Source organism: Pholcus phalangioides, unplaced genomic scaffold (genome assembly GCF_987345545.1).
Source record: "Pholcus phalangioides strain wild (caught in Gottingen) unplaced genomic scaffold, Ppha-v1.0 ptg000039l_1, whole genome shotgun sequence".
Classification (NCBI taxonomy): domain Eukaryota; kingdom Metazoa; phylum Arthropoda; class Arachnida; order Araneae; family Pholcidae; genus Pholcus; species Pholcus phalangioides.
Genome location: NW_028301625.1, coordinates 14,149,773 through 14,164,178, shown reverse-complemented (window position 1 = coordinate 14,164,178; position 14,406 = coordinate 14,149,773). Strand labels below are relative to the sequence as shown.

The 14,406-nt window shown below is 33.1% G+C and overlaps 1 protein-coding gene across 4 annotated transcripts in view; it reads right to left on the bottom strand.

Moving 5' to 3' along the window:
* The window catches only part of LOC149065606 (twitchin-like), an 834,903-nt gene that overhangs the window by 53,254 nt on the left and 767,243 nt on the right, over window positions 1-14,406 (bottom strand). For all 4 annotated transcript variants that reach the window (XM_089253452.1, XM_089253454.1, XM_089253453.1 and 1 more), the window contains 5 exons: window positions 10,275-10,320; window positions 5,955-6,032; window positions 5,362-5,467; window positions 5,125-5,242; window positions 805-977 (listed from right to left, as the gene is read on the bottom strand). In XM_089253452.1, the coding sequence (XP_089109578.1) occupies window positions 805-977; window positions 5,125-5,242; window positions 5,362-5,467; window positions 5,955-6,032; window positions 10,275-10,320 (521 nt within the window). The remainder of the gene's footprint in view (window positions 1-804; window positions 978-5,124; window positions 5,243-5,361; window positions 5,468-5,954; window positions 6,033-10,274; window positions 10,321-14,406) is intronic.

Genomic DNA, 14,406 nt, shown 5'->3' with positions numbered 1-14,406 from the left:
ATTGCTTGCATGCTATCTATTTAGTCGTATTTATCCTAGTAGCCATGCATTTGATTCCTACATTAAATCCATAAATAACTTGAATCCATTTTCAATCATTGAATCAAACAAATTGTTTTCGCGTCATTTTTTTCCCTCTATGAAAAATGGTGATGTGTTCTGCACCTGATTGTAAACACTTTCACAATGCCCGAGATATTTTCATCATCTCTATCATAGTGAATGGATCTGACGTGATCGTAATCAACTGCATTTCCCCCTTCTTTCTATCAGTTTAGGTTCTTTGATAGAATCAAGTAAATTATGAAACTTTATCACACATTTTTCTGAGCCATATTAACAAAAAACTATAACAAACAAATATAATATAGTTGAATCCCATTATAACAAAGACTAAGAGACCAGAGAAATCACTTTGCTATAACAAAATTTGTTATAAAGGAATTCTGTAAAAAAAGAATGAAGAAATCTAGCTCCACGAAATGGAAATGTTTGTTCTCATTACCAAAACCTTTCACAAAATGTTACCAATGAAAAAATAACACTAACAATAACACGAATAGGGAAGAGTTTGACATGCAATTAAAATTTCCATGCACAGTTAATCCACGCCCGGATAATCATGGTGCTACTGTATACATAAAATCATAACCCAGACTTACGAGGTTATCATTCGTCCCATCTACTGTGCAACCTTCAGGTATTACTGTATTTTTATTTACTGATTAATTGTGTACATGTGTTTAATTAAGTGTTTTTGTTGAATTAATTTTTATACTAATTCACAATATCAAAAAAGGGTACCTTGAACATTGAGGAAAACTGGTTCCTCTCGAAAACCATAACTATTTTCAGCTCGAATGATATACTCTCCTCTATCATCAACCTTACATCGATTAATAACAAAATAGTAATTATCTTCTTGGTATCTTTTCATATACTTCACACTTTGTCTCAGTTCTGAACTATCACGATACCTATAATCAAATTTAAACAAAGAAGTGGTTTTATATTTCTGAAAAACAATAATTTATTGTTATAAATATACTAAGATAAATGCACCAGTAGTGGGCCACTTAAGAACACTTAATTCATTAGCCTATACTTAAAACTTAAAGTAACTTAATGTGATATCCATTCGATAATTATTTTGTAACATAATCTAAACTCTCATGCATCATTGTTATTAAATAAAAATTTTAAGGCTCAGTTTAAAATTTTGTTAGAAAATGCACACTAAGTCCATGTACCAGTGGGCCCACCAGGGCCAACCAAAAAATTGAATGAAAAGGACAATAATTTATACTTTACCTTCATTATTATAAACATAACTGTAAAAAATAACACTGTTAAGGGAAAAAATTATGTTTAATAGGGATTTCAGTAATATAAATTTTCCATTGAGAACTCAATTGAGTTCGCTCTCTTGTACCAGTACTTTTTTCATCAAAAAAATAAACACGGCAGAGAAAAGTGCTAAGAATCAGTCGAAGCAACTCCCTTTTAACCCACTTTTCAAAAAAATCATCCAGTTTCAACACAAACTGAAACAATGTGGCTTGCTATATGGTAGAAAAGAGTTCAAAATATTCAGATTTTTTTTTTCTTATAATTAATTTTGAAATCCAGGGTTTTCAACTTTTAAAACAAGTGGCCCACTACTGGTGCACTTACCTTATATTTACTTTTTAAAATCAATCAAAGATGATAGCATTGCACCATTCTTTATTACCACATGAAAAATCTTTCAAAGACCTTTATTTTTTACTCCTTTTCAAAACATTTGTTCTTCACAAAAATATTTTAGAATTTAATAACTCTTATAATAGCTCTTTTTTTTTAATTCTCTCATTCCAGTAAATACACATGCACACATTTTTTTATGACTCCATAATAAGTGTCTGTCTGAGATAAAACTTTTGGAACTTCCATTTTTTACCCAAGTCTTAAGTTTTGAATATTTTATTTATAATAGACTTTTCCTTTCAATTATAAAGAAATCAAGGAAGATTGGTTTTTTTAAATAAAATAGAAAGTAAATATGTTGAAGTCTAGTAATATTATTTTTATGATTTTTAGTATCGTGAAATTTAGTTATACAGTACTCATGGCCCCCACAAGGGGTGGGCTGGCAAGGCTCCAGCCCTGGGGCCCGGGATTATTTTCATTATTTTTTGTTTTTCACGCTATAAACCCACCATAAAGGGGGCCTGTAAAAGTCTGGTCGGGAGGCCCACAAAAGATCCCAGCCTAGGGGCCCTACTCCAGGATGTGGGGGCCATGACAGTACTATTTAAAAAAATAAAAAATAATAATATGAGAAAAAATTTAAATGTGAAACCTTACTATAACTGGCACTTCATCAAAAATATAAGAGTTTTTTTCCCTTCAAAATTGTATACACAGTATAGTAGATTTCAATTTTCTAGGAACTTGAGTTTTTCAAATTTGAACCTATTAACTGCATGATTCAATTAATACCCTCAAATGAGGTGAGAATTGTTTAAAAGGTGGTAATTGTCAGAAATTGAAAAAATTCAAATTCTGCGCTAAAATATTCTCAGAAAATTTTATTGTCCTTTTTATAGTCTTTTATATTTGCTTAAATATATAGCAACACAATTATGGTATTTCTAATTTCATTTGGTTGTTTTAATGCAGGAAATTTTTTAGTGAATTCTGACATTCTGTTCAGTTTGTGTTATATTGATATCAATTTTTGGAACAGCTATTTCCTTTGTTATAAGTTGATTAGGATTATCCCCAACTTTCAAAAATTAGTGATATTCCACTTGATTTTAGGGTGAACATTGCAACAGGAGTTTTTGTACTGGAAGAGGATTATAGTAGCCTAACTGTGTTAGGAACTTTTGTTGTTAAAATACAGGGAAAATAGGTGCTAAAATAGGTGCTACAATAGGTGTGCAAGTGATAGAAGATAAAGTCAAAGTTTATAATGCATATGAAGCTCCTGTTAAATTTGTGAAGAATAAAAAGGAAAATTAATTTTTCTTGAGAATACTTAGATTGTTGCTGTAAAAATAGCTGCTGCTTTTGAAATGAAAAAAACAAAACAAAAAACACATTGTTATAGGGGTGATTTTTCCCAAAGAAGATAGAGAAGAATGGCTGACTTTAAACATGGCAAATTAAAAACTTGAAGAAAATCATATTTGGAAATGTTTTTATGAATCCTTCTCTTTCCTTTTTTATCACAATCATGTTTTCCAATTCTTTTTCTTTTCTACTCCAGTGCAAACTATTATTCTGAGCTTAAGAGATATTTGTGATGTAAAAATATGTTTGAAATCTTGGTAGAATTTCTTTAAAGCTAATTATGTGGGTTTTTTGGAGGCACTTGACTTTTATTTTTATTGTGCTAAGAAAAAGTAATAGTAAAAATACAATGGATGATTCTTGAAGTTTGAAATCTTCAGGCAATTTCCACTCTGTATCAAAAGTGTGAGATTTATTATGACCTCAAGCAAAGACATTTCTCACCCCAAACATGGAGTGAGTATTTTCATTGACAGTTTCTACTTTCACGGTAATCAGGTATTAAATAAAATTTAACATATAAAGAAATAATTGTACAGTAGGCAGTACAACAAAGTCACAAAATTGTATTTTTCCAAAGTAAAGAGCATAATTACTGCAGCAAAATGACATGAAATTTTGACAACACTCACTCCATCCGATCAAGATCATCTTGAGATTATCTTGGGCCCCCAGCCAAGTTATTTTTCTAACCCCTCTGGCAAATTTACATGCTTACTTTTTTTATTACTGAAAATTACCTAAATATTATCAATAATTTTAGTCACATCTCTTGCCTTCTTCAAGTATGTTTAAACTTTATTTGATGTGTTGATCATTTTCAACAGAAATGCCCTTTTTGTGATGAATACATTGCTCCAGATTTTTCTCATATATTTTGTAACTATATTTTAACTAATTGTAACTACACTTTAACTAATTGTAACTACACTTTAACTAATTGTAACTACATTTTAACTAATTGTAACTACATTGTAACTAACTTTGAACTGCCTTTGTTGGAATAAAATTGTCAAGAACAATTGTTTTCCGACCAATTTCCATCTGTGACTAATTTACTGGAATGCGTTTCACTCTGGTCTAACAGTATGTTTACATTTCTTGGCAGCGATTGGCTTAAGGGATCTAGTTTTGTTTCATTTAAATTATTTCTTTTTAGTTTTCATTTATTTGGTTTTTTCTTCTATTTTTTCCCCTCCCAGCTCTAGTCTACTTGATTTTTGGGAGTATTTAACATGCATATGTATGTATAATATGTGTATATTTTGTATGCGAGCACATATCTCTACATTATGCATTATTTTCATTAGCAATTATTTTTGTTTAAATTTTGGTTAATTTTGTTGTGTATATAACCATCTTTATGTATCCCCTATTACAGGGGCTCTGGCCTAAACCATAGTAAGTATATATATTTCATGCCTCAAAAATTTCAACCAGATCTCATTTTTGTGAGCCCCCTCTTCTCTTGAGGCAGCGCATGGGTGGAACCATGCATTAGAATGGCATTGCATCTGATGGTAACAACAAGTTGATAAAAATATTTTTTTTTTGTAGGAAGACTCCATAGCAATTACAAGGAATTATTCTACAGAAAGTCACAAAGTACTGTAACCAAGAAGGGATTAGAGAAATAAAAACACAAATGAAGAACTGCTTTATCTTTTTCAGGCCTATGATGTGTTGAGCAAAAACTGAGTTTGTTTATTTGATGAAAAGAGAGAAATATCATTTGTAGCAGTACAAATTACAGGAAAGGAAAAACTCAAAAAAAAGTGAATTTTTTTTACTAGAAAATCCAGCAAACACAATGGTATATGTAGTCATCACAAATAATTTATATTTGTCACAAGTGATCAAATATCGGTAAATTTTATAGTTTAAAGGACACTGTAAAAGACAAGTATATTGTAGTTCAATGCCTACCTATCATCCTATCATACAGCATAAATAAAGTAGCTGGTGTGAAATATTGCATAAGTAATAGAAAGGTATGGCAAATATTAGTGTTTTTGGAAATATGCATAACAAAGATTTTAGGAATCATGAAATGCTCATTGTATTTACCAAGTTATTGTAGCTGGGAAAGCTGCAATTATTCTGCAATAGAACTTGGCAGCCTGCCCTTCATATACGAATGTGCTTTGAGGCCTTATAACAAACCTTGGCGCTGCTTGTCTACGATCTGAAAGCACATAAATGTTCTGTTATTATTTTTCAGATACTATTTTGATGAAATCTGAAAACTTGCAGTAAATGTAAAAGACAGTAGAATTATATGATACAACTAATAGGAAAACTTACCAAAATAAAACTCTCTAATTTTATAAAGCTCTTCCTGAAGTTTGCGAAGACAACTGTAATTTGCAATGTGACCAATAGGTAAAATGCAAGAAAACCAGTAATCACCCTAAATTGGATGCACCATCATGTATGAAAATACAATGTGATATTACAAACAAAGTTAAAATATTTACATTTTAAACATGATAAAAACTCAGTTTCATTGTGTTTATCAATAACATTGCAACAAAGTAAGAATATTGAGCCAGATGATGTGCGTGTAATTGAATGTAATGTAGTTATAAGAAAAAATATGTTGATAAAAATCACACACAACACACACATAAGCATATACAGGCTTTTTGAATGGGGGGATTGTAGAGGGTGTGTATAGTGAAAGCGGTGATTATCCACTTCCACTAGCCCTCCTATGACAATAATACAATTTTTTTTCAGTGAAGGGGCAATTTCACCTATCCTCCACATCCAATAACAATAGCTGAAATGATTTTAAAGAGATTGGAATCATTTTACCTCAACTTAAATTCAACAATTCTTTATATTTATGGAAAGGAAATAAACTTCAAAACTCAAATGATTAAAAGGCAACTCACATATAATGCACGTATTCTATCTCTGAATTTGATGTAACGGCTCTTTTCAATGACTGCACTCGGTGGCTCTGTTTCACCCTGTGATTGAAGAAAAAATTTATTTTGATAGGCAAAACATAAACAGCATAGAAGACAAAATTATTAGTTCAAGATCATTTCAGTTCTTTGCGTTTATGATTTTTATTACTTTTGCATTGATGACATATTGATTATTTCATGAGAGAATAATACATTAGTATTAATATGATAGGTCTGAAAAGCATAACTCATCAAACTATCATTCTGAAAGAGAAAAATGTAAAAACTCAAGCTGAAAAATTTTTATATACCGGCTTTTTGTTTGCGTTGTATGTGAATAAATATATAGTTATAGTCAAACTTAGTCAACTCCAAGTACAAGAGAAACAAACTTGAAAAAATTTATCCAAAACTCAAATTATCCAATTTATCAATATGGGAGCTATAAGTTGATCAAGAATGAACTTCATTGCCATATATAATTCATAAGTGATATCAGCAGCCACATTATTCTTCAATTCTATAATCAGTGTCACTTAAGAATTTCTTAACACTGCTTATCTGTTTTAAGAAAAGAGTTTGCAATCATCTGTTGTAAAACTTGTTTTCAAGCTTTTCTAGTTATTCAAGAGGCTTCAAAAAATACATTTTCATTTGCATATTTTCAATACTTTCTGACTTTTTACATACTTCTTGAAGACAATAAAAATGTTTATGATTAATAATTACACTTTAATCCATAAGTTGAACAACTTAAGTCATACAGGTGTTACACAATCTCAATGCATTTTGGCTGAATCATATTAAAATGTACAAGCAATCATCAATAAACATTCAAATTTTCATAGTTACCAGTGTGAAGCATATTTTCATAATGAGATAGAAATAATATCTGAAACAGCTAACTAGTCTCCTAACCTTTTTTTGAATGTATATTGCATGGATAATTTTTTTACAGATTCAGAACATAGTTTTCTACATATTTAGATAGTTTTTTAACTATCAACATCAAAGTTAAAAAATCCTGATGTATATTTAATTCCCCTTCTTGGGATGCTTGGGATCTTCAGGAATGGTGATATTACGTACACCATGGCCTTAAAATGACTGAATATTGTAGAAAAAACATGACCAAGGCTTCCAGGTACCAAGGCCTTCCAAGGCCTTCTGATTATCGCCCGAGTGACGTGGTGGTAGGATGCTTGTCTACTACTGTGGAGGTTATTGTCACAGTCCCAGATTCAAACCCAGGGAAGAATATAAATAAGATATTTTCTCTAGTGAGCTTGAGGTGACCACTGATAGACGGCACCTTCATTTCGAACCCACATCATTTAATGGCAATAAAGCAATATGGCCAGAGTTGGTGAAGTAAGTACTTCTCTGGTCCCACAATTTTTTAGACTCACACCCAATTGAGCCACTTCAGCCCCGTTTACATAGGAAATAGAAAAGCGCATTTACAATATGCTTTAAAGATTTTCACTAAAACCTGTTTACATGGACCAGCAATTTCAGATGTCATCAGAGGTCATGTGGGTCAGTCAGTTCCAATTTGCCGCTCAAAGGATTATAGGTAAGGAGGTTCCACTCCTTACGTTGGGGATCGATAACAGATATATCACTCTCATAACTGATATGATTTCAAGATGAAGATGGTAGCAGATCAAGAAGTCTCTGCATTTTACAGATAACAGCAAAATATCAACTATACATACCAACCAAAACTGTACATGAGTTTCATCCTTAAGTGTCCATTGCATATTTGAATATGCAAATATTGAATGAATTAAATGGTTGTGTTGAGATATATTGCTGGGATAAAATTATGCTAAAAACACTAATGTATAAAAGAAAAAATTAACGTCTTCAAAAGGATAAACCAAAGAGAAAAATTTTCACCCAATATATAAGTGGACGTCAAATTTTAGTGGTGTGCGAACCGCTTTAAGGAGGTACTACAGCAAAAAGTTTAAAACCACTGATATACATATATCAAAGTATTTATTTGCTTTTCAACTCTTTAAGTAGCATTGATGAGATATCTCACCTCCTCAAAAGACTCTTATTTTAGAATTGACAAGCTCAGATATACAAATATACAAATACAAATACAACGCCACAACAGGCAAAATGCCCAACGAGGTGGCTGATAAAAAGATGCCCATAAAAATATGGATGTCATATATTTAAAAAAAAAACAGCAACCCAATTAAAAATGCAATTAACACAAATTATAAACAATATATACTCATGATAAAATATTATACAATGCCCATAAAGAATACTTATGGTTGTCTTATTCTAAGAATGGATAGCTTTTCGATTTACCCCAATATGTTTATCGTATTTCTTTTTGAATGTGTCAATTTTGTTGCAATTTACTACCTCCGGGGTAAGCTATTCCATTTATTAACAACCCTATTACAGAAAAACTCCCTGCAACACCATAACCTTGCATTGTCTCTCACCAATCGATACTGGTGTCCTCTTGTAAAAGCAGTCGATTGGCAGTGTACTAAAAGTTCATGGTCCATCCTATCCATCCCATTGAAAATTTTAAACACTTTGATCATATCTCCTCGACACCTGCGTTCATCCAATGTAAACATATTCAAAAAATGAAGTCTCTCTTCATAACTCAAGCTCTGTGTGTCAATAAGGACACGCGTAGCTCTTCTTTGCACCCCTTCAACCAAGTCTATATCCCTCTGTAGGTACGGTCTCCAAAACCTTACGGCATACTCCAGTCCAGGACGAACTAATCCTCGAAAAAGTGGAAGAATGACTTTAGGAGAACGCGAAGAGACCTTTTTGAAAATGAGGCCAAGCATTCTATTCAAGTTTTTGACCACTGCTGAACAATGTTCAGAAAACCTAAGTCGCTCGTCAATGAGAATTCCCAAATCGGTGACCCTAGTTGCATCCGGGATAGTGACACCATTCAACTCGTAAGAGAACCGTGGGTTGTTCGAACCAAAATGAGCGACCATGCACTTATCAATGCTAAACGTCATGCTCCATTCATTTGCCCATGCTGCAATCCTGTTTAAGTTGGTCTGGAGCAACTCCCTATCACTTTCATTCCCGATTACCCCCATTAGCTTCACATCATCTGCGAATTTGCTAGTAATCCCATCGATACCCTGATCGAGTTTATCGATAAAAAGTGAAAAAAGTATGGGGCCAAGGACACTTTCTTGAGGAACTCCACTTGTGATGTCTGTCCAACCAGAGAATTCCCCGTTCACCATAACCCGTTGCGACCTATCTCTTAACCACGATTCTATCCAATTCAGCAAGTTGCCCCCAATTCCAATCTCGTGTAAACGCTTCAAGAGTTTGCCATGTTGGACCCGATCGAATGCCTTCTGGAAATCAAGGTAAACAACGTCTACATTTTTGCTCTTACCCAAAGCCTTAGTCACGTGATCATAGAAGCAAAGGAGGTTAGTTACACGTGACTTCCCCTTCCTGAACCCATGCTGATTATCTGACAATACATTATTCTCGTCTATCCACTTCACAAACTGCCTTTTGATGATAATTTCCAAAATTTTCGAGAGGGAGCTCGTCAAACTCACTGGACGATAATGTGACACCGCTTCTCTACTACCCTTCTTAAATATCGGAACAACGTTAGCAAGTTTCCAATCTCTTGGGACGATACCCTCAGCAACACTACTCCTGTATATCTGTGCGACTGGCCCCAACAATGCATTAGCACATTCCCTGAGGACCCTGGGATAGATATCATCTGGTCCTGGTGCTTTGCTTGCACATACATTTCTTAGAAGATTTAGGACCTCCACGTCTTCTACTTGAATATCGTTGAGGGTTTTATTACCCCATGCAACACCAGTATATTGAATATCATTATCTCCATTAAAAACCGACGCGAAAAAGTCATTGAAAGCACTACACATGCCTACATTGCTCTCTACCCTACAGCCTCCTATCGAGAGGGGGCCAACTGTCCCCTTACATCCATTATTGACGTATCAAAAAAATGATTTTGGGTCAGAGCCAATGTTATCTGCCAACCTCTAGATTCAACTTCCTTTTTACTATCCCTTATCGCTTTCTTCAACAGTCTTCTTTTATCAGTAACTATTTTTTGTAATTATATTTGTAAATTTGCTTTCTAAATGGAACACTTTTTCTTATATCCCTTAATTTGCACCAACTTAAAATCAGGAGGAAGCCTACTTCACTGAGAAATTATTGGCATTTCGAAGAGGTGTGATTTCTGATATGCCACTTGAAGGGTTAATGCAAAACAATATATGTAAATTTTTTTACCTTTAGCCACGGATGTTCTAAGCATTCGTGAGCAGTCATCCTTTTTCTGAAAAACAAAGGGAAGTTAGATAAATACAGTAAAACTTTGGATTATGAGTGTTTTGCAAAAAAAAAAGCAAAATATTTTTAACAAATTCTTACTTTATAAACGACTGTTGTCTCACAACATGAGCAAACATTTCAAACAAATTTTGACTTGATGAACTAGTGATATCTCACCCTACAAGAAAAACCTATACCAAAGCCTCTCATAGATGAAGCCTGATGTATAAAAAGCTTTGCATCATGGCCCCACATCCTCGAGCAGTGCCGGACTTTTCATGAACCCTTTTATAGTGAATTTATAGAATGAAGAAACATAAAATGATGGTATTTGTTCTGGGCCCTGTCAGCCACACCCTTGTGGGGGCTATGCTTTGCATATTTGCATTGTCTGTGAACCTCCCTGTCACATGTTCACAACCAAAAATTTTCCAGTTCACTTTCTCTTCATAAGTGGAGATAGACTTTTGAAAATCTGGGGGGGGGCATGATGATAATTATGATGGTAATGTCCCCATGCTTTCCTCCGCCATATCTCCACCCTTGTTTCTGTTGCTGCTGGTAAGGCGGTCTTAACAAGTTCAAGGGCATGAACCAAGCATTTCTAGGCTCTTTATTGCTTCAATGCATAAAACATCAGATTCACAATAGTTTAAAAGCCCTTGTTTAACTTGGACCCCTTCCCAGACCTCATTGGCCTAATTATAGAACAAGCCCATGAAAGACTGTCTCCTCCCCCTTTCCGTTTGTATTAATGCAAGTGGAGATTCCAAAGTGAAGCCCTTCGCTTTTTTTTTCATCATTCCAAAAATGCTTGTGCCTTTAATATAAAATAATAAAAAATGCAATAATATAAAACAAATCAACCTGCACTTTATCTTTGAAAATAATTGTGGCTGGCATGACTATTGTGCTTAGGTAGAGATAGACTTGAAAGGCTGAGGGGGCACGATGAGGAAGATGTCAATTAATATGTATGCATATGCATTATTGGCTCTGCCACTAGCATTGGGGGAGGGGGATGTCAGCCCATAATCCTTCCTGTATCTCCACCCATGCTATTGTGAAATAAATCATTTAATTTTTCATTATTTTTATGAAGGAGTTTGCTTTGATGTATTATGAGCATTTTAATTCAAAGAATTTGGATTTTGAGCATTTTCATTTACAGAATAAATAATTGAAGTTCCACTTATACCTAGGCAATTTAGATCACAGTAGAGCCAATGTATTCACAATTTTGATTATCTGTAGTATAGAAAAAGATGTTCATTTGCATTTTTCTATTATGTAATGCATGAAAGTTGGGGTAAAATTTTGTCAAATTTCGCCTAAGTTACAGATTTCAACAAATTAGCATTGTCTTCTCAAATATTTTAATTTTTTTCCAGTTTATTCTGAGCTTGGACACACAAGATATGCGATTTTGATCCTTACCAGATATGGAGATATTTAACAGATGGTAGCATTGCACATTAGAGCCATGATTGATTATTGCATTGTTATGTTTACAAAAATTTCTGCTAATAAAAATGAGCACTAAAACAACGTCAATACTTCTGATCCTCAAACCCAGGGTAAATTGAACCAGGAAGAGGTTGAGTCTCCGAAAATGTATAAATTATTAACATGATATGATGACATTTTTTTTCATATACATGTATATGATGAAAAAATTTGTCTTTTACTTTTCCTGCATCTATCCTTCTTATGATTTTGATGGGTGACAAGCTATCTAGTTTACAGACCATATTATGCTTCAGGATTATAATTGCAAGTCCTATTAACTGCTAAATTATTTCTTTGAGGGTCAAATATAAATGAACAACACTGATGAAATCAATACAGGCATACAGAATTTTTTTCATTGTTACTTAGGTCTTTATGAACTTCAATCAATGCTCTTAGCTTACCTAATCCTACTACATACACCAGATTACTACATTTAGCTTCATGCCCTATGTTCTGTTTCACAATGATTAAATAATTCACTTAAAAGTCTTCATTTCCTTGATGCTGATTACACATTAGGCATAAACTTTGTCTTTGACATGGCCGGCAAGAATATCAAAGAGGATTAAATCTGGAGACCAAGGTGGCTATAACAGGACCTTGTTATGGCCACCTTGTAATAAATAATATTATATAACTATATTTTGTCAAATATATTGGTGAATAAATTTCTGATTGAGTGAATCTTGTGCAATTTTTTCAGATGTAAAGAAGTTCTGTATTGTGACAAAAGATGTTTGGTTGCTAATGGGAATATTTTGTTATAATATAATTTGTGGAATAATAAAAATCTGAATCCTGGCCAAACAAACCTCTGTAAGTAAACTCAGCAAAAAAACAAAGGACCAACAAGTTTTATATAACGGAAATAGCGTTAAACATATAAAATATACAGTGTTCGTGTAGCATTTTATATGTGTGTGATCGAATTATCAAAAAGATTTGATCACCCAATTTTTGGAGAGCAAAGTGGTTTGACAAAAAAAATGTCTTGGCTTAACATGTACTTCGGAAAAAGACTTCCAATTTCCGCCAAAGTCAGAGATTTCAGGTGCTTTGTAGGGCTAAAAAACATCACAATAATATTTATAAACTCAAGACAACCTTTTTTTTTTCTTAAAAGCATGAGAGATAAAATATCTTTCTCTAATGGCAAGGACTTTTGGGATTCTATAAATGTCTTTCAGAAAAAAAAGAGTCCCCTTCATGTTATCATGGTAGATGAATGGTTTAACAACTTTTGATCAGTTTTTTTAAAAGGAGCAATCTTAATCACTCAATTCCTGCTCTCAATTACTGTCCACTGAAATGATCCATCTCTAGACTTTGATGTATCAAGTGTGAAGGCAAAAATCTGGAAATTGTGGATGAGTATAACTATATAGGTATTATTTTTTCAAGCTCTGGTTCTTCCCAGAAAAATACTGATCTTGTTGTGGCTGAAGCTAAGGTGGCTGCAAGTGGAGTTATTCAGATACTCAGTAAGGCACATATCTCATCTGTTCCTGTAGTACTAAGACTATTTAATTCTCTGTCAAAGTCTGTTATAAATTAAGCTTCACCAATCTGGTCACTAGATCACTGATTACACATTGAAAAAGTCCAAGACTTGTTTCTCCATAAATTATTTGCAACATCCAGATAGTGCTTCAACTATATTCTTAGACTTGCATACAACAGACACCCAATATAAATTTCTCTTCTAAAAAATACACTCTTTGTCTGGTATAGAATTTTAATATGCTTCCAGATAACCAACTTCCCAAGATTTGTTACAATGGCCTGTTCCTGCCTCCTTCCCGCATAATGGCTGCAGCTAGGCCTTTGATATTTTGAATTTGCTCTATAAAACTGGACTCCCATTTGTTTGGGATCTGCAGGCTGCACAAGTGCCGCTTACGAAATATTTTCCTACTATTATTTCAAGATACACAGACCTAACAATTCAAAGTGATCTTTCATCAATTTTGAGATCAACTAGATATGATCACTATAATGAAATATTTTTCAGTGTTACATCAGAAAATTATCTGCTTTTTAATATACCTATATCCTGGAAATGCTTGATTTTTCAAATTAGGATGGATAGTGGTTTTTTACGTGTTCCAAGTGTATATATCATATAAGTCCCACCGAGTATTGCTCTAACTGTAACTATAACTTTAATCATTCTTTTGACGTATTAAATATTATTTTTGAATGCCCATTGTTTAATTTACAGAGGGTTGTGCTGTTAAAATCACATATTTTCTGCAATAGCATCAGACAAAACTTTGTTTTCAAAATATCACACCTCTCTGAATATCAAATTGGAAAACTGTTTTATTTTCTTTAATGATATTGTGAAGTTTCTGAATTTTTTAAACTGATGTGCGTTCTGCGTTTTACGAGTTGTATACTTTTGATTTGTAATCTATTACTTTTATATTTTATCTTTGTATGCTATCCGTGCATGGGTCTGGCCCCATGGGCAAATAAATTACTATTATTGTTATTTTATATGTGCTATGTCAAGTTTTTCGTGATACTGTGTTATCTGTGAGTGAATTTTGAATTTTTTTTAATTTATCAAAAAAAA